Source organism: Arvicola amphibius, chromosome 18 (genome assembly GCF_903992535.2).
Source record: "Arvicola amphibius chromosome 18, mArvAmp1.2, whole genome shotgun sequence".
Lineage (NCBI taxonomy): Eukaryota > Metazoa > Chordata > Mammalia > Rodentia > Cricetidae > Arvicola > Arvicola amphibius.
Genome location: NC_052064.1, coordinates 1,312,057 through 1,320,894, shown reverse-complemented (window position 1 = coordinate 1,320,894; position 8,838 = coordinate 1,312,057). Strand labels below are relative to the sequence as shown.

The following is an 8,838-nucleotide window of genomic DNA, read 5'->3' as shown; positions in this document are numbered from 1 at the left end:
TTCATTTCAATACTGATCACTCACTAAAAATAGCCCTGAGAACTTCTACAAGAAAGCATGGATGAGTTACCATTCTTTAAGCGTCTTAATAATGACTGTAAACATTTAAGACTTGAAATTAGAGATTAGTTAGAGCAGGCCAATACAGAAGATGAACAAAGTTGTATTAGGAGCCCAAGCTTTCTGAGTTTACCTATGAATTTGCTCTCTTATCTGAGAAATGTTGCAAATGACATTTCTCAAAGAATTTGTGACTCTTTACTTGAAAGAATACATGAGATAGATTGTAAAGAAGGATAAAGTGAATTTTTTTGTTTTGTTATGTTTTGTTTTTTTGAGACAGGGCTTTTCTGTGTAGCTTTGGTGCCTGTCCTGGAACTAGCTCTTGTAGAATAAAGTGAATTTTAAAAATTCATTCTATAGAATCGTAAACATCATACTGGCATAGTGAGTAGGTGTGCATATTCTACTTTAAGCATACCATTAAAAATGATAAGCTGTCTTAACTGTGCCTATCAAGTTATATATATGAGAATCATCATTTGCAATAAGAATCTATATAAAATTAGTTACTCAGGGAGAGACAAAGTTAGAAATAATCAATGGTGTTCCTGAGCTCTTGTTTAGACAGTTAATAATTGGTTCTTCTTCTTCTTTTAAGTAAATACATTCCTTGGACTCATATGTATTGTGAAATTATTGATAACCCTGTAAAGATGTCATACCTCAATTAAAACTTATAAACAATTTTATAACATCTAGTTGTATGGGAAATTAGGGACATTTATAATATTCTCTTTATAGTTGCAAAACGCAGCATAGTAGCTTCCTAGCAAATCTAAATACTGGCAGAATAAACCTATTTTACACTTGAAGATATTCAAGTTCATAAATGTTAATGATTTTTTCGAGAGCCCTGAGAGTATCATGGAAAGAAGGCAGAAAAATATGCAATTTTTACCTAATTGTATACAGATATTATGTATTTCTTGTGATAAAATGTATGTCAATTCTGTCTACCAAACCCATGTTGTTGCTGGTTGCCACTTTAAAGTCCTCGAACAGTTACATAAACATATGATTATAAAAGAGAAAGGAGACATTTGGTAAAATATTTTATTATTATTAAGAATAATAATATAATTATGGTTATAAAAATAACAACTTTATTAACTACAGAGAATTTATAATACAAGACATCACCACAGTGTTCCATTTTTGGGGTAAGCATCGAGTTATCCCACTCAATCGGCAGCTATCCTAGTCCTGATTACATAGGCAGACTTGCTGTGATTTCCACAGGATTCGGTTTTCAGCTTCCGAAGACAGAAGCCTTCTATGCAAACAGAAATGAACCTACGTGAAAATGGCACTGTCAAGACGTAAGGGTCTGGGAGAGTTCAATGTTTCTGTTTGTTTGTTTGTTTAGTTGGTTGGTTCTTATTAATAAGTTCTTAGTACAAACTTCAGTTGAATTTTGAAAGACATATTCTTCCTTGGACTTAATTATGAAGAGTGATTTATTGCAAATTACTCTTTGTAAAAAGGCAAATATATTGTGTTTACCCAAATCCCTTTTATTTTATGAGTTTTCTATAAATGTAAATAAGTGGTTGTATACACACAGTGAGTAGAAGTAGTTATTTTAAATCAATTTAAGGTTTCCCTTTACTTAGCATGATATAGTATTGACATTTTCTGTTTCATATTACAAAGCTAGTGTTTGTTTTGTAAGAGAAAAGAAAATGCCTGACAGCAACTACTAGTTCTTGACAGTGCTCTTTTTCAGGGATGCTTTAGCTGGAACATCAGCTCTTCACAGTACCATTGGTACCAGCAGGAAGCATCCACAGGAATAAGTGAAATACAGCTTTTCTAACACATGCCATTATTGTCATCTTTCTCGCCTTCTAGTATTCCTGTAGCTTGAAACACTTAGACGGCAAGCCAGAGCCTTTTAATAGAGACCGACTCACTAGAAACAATTATACTGAGGACCGGCCCACAGCAAATTGATAAAAGTTACTTTATATTTTACAATAACATTAAAGTAATATACAAAAGAATTATCACCTCTCTGCACAGCAGAGGTATATGACGAAGATTTTAGTTTTACACTCCTATTCCTACAGACATAAGAAAATGTCTACAATTATGACAGTGTGAAACTCTTACCCAGCCAAAACAAAACCAATTTTGAAGCTCATAATTCAAAAGGCCCACTAGTCCATGAGACAATATCATAGAGATTTCTAGATAAGCTGACTTTTTCTCTCCTCTTCCTTTGAAATTTATTTATAGAAAACCATCCCATATATAGTGTTGCTGAGAAAATAACTCTACCATTTTCTAGCAAGTAAGACCCTATGGATCTTGTTCACTGTCAGCCCTACCTACTTTGGCCATTGCAAAGAAAACCTCATGGGAAGAGTTGCTTAACAAACCATGTTTGGTGAATTATTAACATATTTGTTTGTTTTTCACTAAAATTAGAAACACTGATTCCAAAGTATCTAAAAACTTGACTGCACATTGTTTCTAGGTAATTTCTGTTCCTCTTTTCATGGATAATTACAAAAAATACACTGTAGGAAGTATTGTAAAATGTTAGTATGTTAAAGTATTATAATTATCATAACAACTTTATCAATATATATAATTTATACATAACATTGAAATCTATTCCATTCAGTAAGAAGCTATGAGAAGGACTTTAATATTTTAATAATATATATCTTTGAAATTTATGCTATGTTCAAATGACATGTGTCAAAAGGAAAGAAAATGTAACGGATGTAAAATGATAGGGACAGCAATTCACTGGGTCTCTCTGCATCACAACACAGCACCTATGCTATCACAAACATATATGAATTTGTATGCATGTGTATATATACCACGCACACACACACATATATGTCAGAGCTTGTGCAAGAACTTTTGGACTGACTTCCAGAAATTCTGAGAATGCATCAGGGCATCTTTGGAAACTTCAGATTTCAGATACTCTAAAAGAATTCAATCTCAAGAATGGGAACACTGGTTTCAAACACTCAAATTATAACTTTTAATAATCTTGATGTACACATGAAGACGGAGAACTTAGAAGTTGTCTTATTACTTTTTTGTATCTTACTTCTGTACATACAACTCTTAGCTAGTCATGGCAAGTAGAATAATAAATATAATTTGAATGTTATCATATAGATTATAAAATCTAAATGAATATTCCATGTCACTAAGAGTTTTGTTAAAAGAAATGAGAATATATGATATCTTTCCAACATATTTGATTTTTCAGAATCAATTATACTTTTGAAAGTCATTGAATTAAAAAATTTAGAAAAACTATTTTACTTCATATTTTTTTCTATTACTCAAAGACTAAGAATTTTTAGATTAAGGAAAGTATTTTAATTTTTTTTCTTCAAAATATTTCAAAGTAACATTTAATAAAGGGACGGTCACAAAGCTTTGCAGACATGATATTTTTATGCTAAATCATTTTTTTAATTTAAGGAGAGCTAGAAGCCAATCACAGCAGCAAGTTTTAATATTAACCCATATAAATACATTTTTGAAGACAGAGACACTTTAAAATTTCTTCATTGAGACATGTTTGAAAACTGAATAAATGTTTTAAGAAAATAGATCTACCAATATCCTCCATAAATAGGTAGCTCAAATTTGGAGGAAAGAAATAAGACAAATACACAAATTACTTTCTGCTTTTTAGGAATTAGAGAGCACACAAAATAACTAGGCTAATAAATATAAATAAACACACAGGCTAGTCATTCTTTTATCTGATGGGTCCTGTCCTGACTTTGAACACTTTCCAGTGGAGATCACATGTGATACGTACAAAGGATCCACACTTATACCTTGTACCTTTCCTGAAAATTCCCACTGATCTTTCAGAAACTTTATATTTTAGAATTAATATAGATACATACATCCAAAACATTTAGATATTACACTAGATACATCATGGTTTAAGCTGTAATATTGCTGCATGTGTACTCAGCCATTTGTTATGGTCATCTGTTTTCATAAAAGGATGTTTGTGTGCCAGTACTGCAGGATATATGTTGTGAAAAAAATGAATGAACTATAACATGTGCCATAGGAAGTGTAATATAATTTAATATAGAGTTACAAGTTAAAAACACAAAGTACAGATTGGTTTTGGTGGGGTTAAAATAATGTTTAACTTATGATTGATTCATCATTAAGATATTAACCTGAAAAGCAGCATAGAATGATAATCAACCTTAACCTTTAAATCTCTTATCATCTAGCAACTATTGCATTTTTGAATCCGTTCAAGTATCTTCAGGAGATATGTTACTGCACTTACAGGTACCTTAAATCACTTCAACATTTACAAAATAACACTGACAAACAGAACAACAGAAAACACCCATATATATTAATGAGTTTCTGAACACTCACAACACTCAAGTAGCTGTTTTAGGATTGGTTTAGGTAACATTTTAATCTCGACGTCTCTGAAATCTTCATGTATAGATGGATGCTTCACACACTGGCTTCTTCTACGGCTATTACAATTTGTATGTCAAAATTACTTTGTGCATCCACTTTGCATAATATGCTACTCGGACGAAAATACCAGGACGATTTGGGATGGCACATCCACGACCAGGAACAATGACACCAAGAACCATTTTCATTTTGTGTTGCTCACAAATGAGTGGGCCACCATAATCTCCCTAAGAAGAAAAAACAAATTATTTTGTAAGTAAAACAAAACAGTAATTCTTCAGTAGCCTTCCCTGATGACTTGCAGCTAAAAGGTATAGTAATTCAATGATGTCAATTTTTCTTACATTTTAATTATTGTATATGTCTCCATGTATGTGGTGGTCAGAAGACAACATGTGGGAGTTGGGTCCAACCTTCTACCTGGGATTTGAACTCAGATCCTTTGGCTTGGCCACAGGCACCTTAACCCACTAAACCATCTCTCAGCATTCCCCCTCTGAGTAATGTCAATTTTATATTTATTTTGTTGTTGATATTCACCATGTGTTCAATATCAACATTTGGAAAATATATAGATTTGTAAAATATAGAGAAAATCCACTTGTAATCACACAATTTAATGGCTAAGAGCACTTTAACTTTCTCTTCTTTCTAAAATACTCTTTGCCTGCCACCAAAAGGCTGTCTTAACAATTTAAATAGGAAATCCTTAAAATTGAAAGAATAATTTTATATAATTTGGAAATTACTTTTCCAAACATGAAATATTTCTTTATTCACAATTGATACTAGTAGTTAATATAGTTATAATTGAAATATTTTACTATTATCATCAGGTAAAGAAATATGACAAATGAATATAGATTAACTTGTGCATATACATATATTATATACATATTAATACACAAATGTTAACTATATGAATATGCATGTATTCATACTGCACACCTTTGTACAGATAAACATTAGAACTGTGTTGTATCATGTGCCATGCACCCTCTTAAGAGTACAGTTACAGAGCTGGAAGCATGGCTCAGTATTTAAGAGGACTCTTTCAGAGGACCTATATCTGGTTCCCACCATCCATAGAACATGACTATAATCCCAGCTACTGGGAACCTGACACCCTATTATGGCTTCCATGGGAACCAAGCATGCATATGAGGTATGTATAAGCATTCAAGCACTCATACATACACATAAAAAAGAAACACAATGACTAGCTTTAAGCATCCAAATATAAATAAGAATGTGTGAGCTAGGTGGTGGTGGTGCACACCTTTAATCCCAGCACTCGGGGGGCAGAGGCAGGCGGATCTCTATGAGTTTGAGACCAGGTTTTTCTACAAGAGCTAGTTCCAGGACAGGCTCCAAAGGTACAGAGAAACCCTGTCTCATAAACAAAACAAATAAACAAAATAACAATGTTTGAGATTATCTTCATTTTCCTCTAAAAGCAATGAAATTTTTAAAAATTAAATAAATGCTATAAAAATTATGTCTGTACGTTTTGTAGAAAGGAGTCATTGATATATATTTTTTGATAGGTAAATTAAGGCAGACCTGAAAACAAATATCAAACAGTACAGAAATCCTTTTTTTTAGAAAAGACAACAAGCCCCATAAGGTAACAAAATTGCGGTTTAAATAAGACATCAGCCACCCCTGACAGTCACTTTTCAAAATGACTGTATTTAGAGACTTTCTGTAGACACTCTACCACTTCTACCACATAGAAATCTAGGGTCGTTCTCTTCAAGTATTCTTGACTGATGAAATAACCAAATGACAGATGCAAAGAGGCTAGGAAGAAGGGAGGAATGGAGGAAGACAGGGCAGAAAGGAAGGAAAGGTCACATGTAACCATGTGAGTCTTTGGGATGACAATTATCTTCTATGGAAGACGTGCAAGTGATATAAGGCCCACTCTTCTCCACAAGTTTGGAAATTGTAAACAAAGGATAAAAGAACAAATAATTCAAGGCTAAAGTAAGGAAACTAAGACCGTATAGAAGGATAATGATGGAGAAGGAAATTCCACAAGGGAACACGTAATGTAGCACAGAGGGCATATCTGCATTTCCTTCTAGAGGATCTCTCAACTCTATGATTCCTGAGCTCACAGAGCTCTTAGGGCTAAGAAATATCTTTTCTCCTTATTAAACATTCCTCTCACTATACCACAATGGTGCTCGCTGTTTTGAAAGAAACCAACCTTTTTTACTTTATCTAAAAATTCCATAACTCAATAAACACAAACTTGATGGGAATAAAATTCCAGAGAAAGATGTATATGCCAGACATACCTCTTAGTGTGCTTTCATTCTATACTTAGGAGTACATTCTTTTACATATCAGCAGCTACCACACTATTATTGAATTCACTACACAGACTATCCCAGCATCCCACAGCTATGAGGCTGGAGGAATATGCTTCTCATATTCAGTATCTACCTAAAATGATAACTTAGCAGCTTGTCTGTGTAGAACAAGGGTGGAAACCATGCCAAGATTTAAGGACAGTTGCCTAACACATGAAAATAAACAAGATATTAAAGTCAGTAACATTAACCTTTTATTTAAAAAGTAGAATTTCTTTAAAAATATGAATATCTATCCATAGCACCCTTAAAAACATTGCAAGCTTGTATCTCCCAATATTAATACTAGGGTTCATCCAGGGAGACTCACAAAGATTAACACATTTAGAAATGCACTAGAAGATTAATCTGCATACTTCTTTTTTGTATATTATTATTTTTATTCAGGTTTTGAAATAATCTTTTCTCATTTTACATACCATCTCAGTTTTCTCTCTCTCCTCCAGTTTCCCCTGATCTACCATCCACCCCACCCCCATCCACTCCTCAGAGAGAGTAAGGCTTGCCATGGGTCATCAATAAAGTTCAGCTCATCACTTTGAGGCAGGACCAAGATCCCCTATGTCTAGACTGAGCAAGGTATCCCTCCAAAGAGAATGGGCTCCAAAAAAAAACCCCAGCTCAAGCAGTAGGGATAAATCCTGGTCCCACTGCCAGGGGCCCCACAGACTGTCCCAGCCAAACAACTGTCATTCACATTCAGAGGGCCTAGTTTTGGCCTATGCAGGTTCCTCCACGGTCAGTCAGGTGTCAGTGAACTTCCCCTGGCTCAGACTGTTCCTGTGGGCACAGCTTGCTCTGAGACTTCTGCAGTTTGTATGGTAGTCTTTTTAGACATGAATGCCCTGAACGTGCTTTGTGGATGAAGCATGGGCTGGCTCATTAGTCAATTAAAAGAAATGCACAAAAATTACAGAAGTTTTTTTTCTAAATTTCCTTTCGCTAGGATGTCTTGGTATACAAATACTTTGATTTCACAAAATAAACAGAAAACACACAAGAAAATATGGCATTGATTTTAAGACAATTTTGGTTTAGTTTGGTTTATAAGATAGACTTTTATCAAGAACTTATAGTCTTCCTGCTTTAGCTTCCCAAGTTCTAGGATTACAGGAATGTTCCACCTCTAGGTAGGTAGGTAGATGGGTAGGTAGGAAGGTAGGTAGGTAGGAAGGTAGGTAGGTAGGTAGGTAGATTAGATGATAGATAGATAGATGATAGATAGATAGATAGATAGATAGATAGATAGATAGATAGATAGATAGATAGATAGGTAGATAGATAGGTAGATAGATAGAGAAACAGGCAGGGCAGGGAGATAGACAGAGACAGACAGACAGACAGTCAGGCAGGCAGACAGATAGTCAGACTTTATCAAACAACTTTTTCTTACCTCACATGGTCCCGATCCAATCTTTTCAGCCCCAGCACACAGTTCAGACTCATTGAGAGTCACCTTCCCTTGGTGGTGCTGACGGCATTTCTCATTCCCCATAATATACAGATGGGCTACTCGCAATAAACCATCCGAGTTGATCTCTGGAATGGCATAGAAAATAAACAGTTATTGAGCAATGAATACAGGCAAGGAAATCAGGAAAGAAAAAGCATGTATATGCTAAATAACTATATTCCTTCGTGTCTTAAAAGTTAGCTTACGTCCAGTGTAGCCCCAGCCGTAAACACTGCAAGTGGTCTTCTCTGGGATTGTGCAGCCATAATTGGGTAAATCAATTGTACTGACAAAGTCATCTAGGACTGCAGGCCTGAAAAGACAAAATCCAGCATGAGTACTCTGGGAATACCATTCTACAGAAACATGGACATGCCGTGACATGTACAATATTAAGGAGAGATTTACTAGCAATTGTTTGTAATAAATGTTCACTTGCAAAAAAATTACTTTGATTCTTTTCTGAGTCAAATGATTGTCATTAAGTCAAATGATTGT

General features: G+C 34.3%; 1 protein-coding gene across 2 annotated transcripts in view; it reads right to left on the bottom strand.

Annotated features, from left to right (window-relative positions):
* Positions 1-1,102: 1,102 nt before the first annotated feature.
* The window catches only part of Hgf (hepatocyte growth factor), a 67,048-nt gene continuing 59,312 nt past the window's right edge, over positions 1,103-8,838 (bottom strand). For both annotated transcript variants that reach the window (XM_038315338.2, XM_038315339.2), the window contains exons 16-18: positions 8,547-8,653; positions 8,281-8,426; positions 1,103-4,733 (exon numbers count right to left, since the gene is read on the bottom strand). In XM_038315338.2, coding sequence (XP_038171266.1) covers positions 4,566-4,733; positions 8,281-8,426; positions 8,547-8,653 — 421 coding nt within the window. In that variant the 3' untranslated portion in view covers positions 1,103-4,565. The remainder of the gene's footprint in view (positions 4,734-8,280; positions 8,427-8,546; positions 8,654-8,838) is intronic.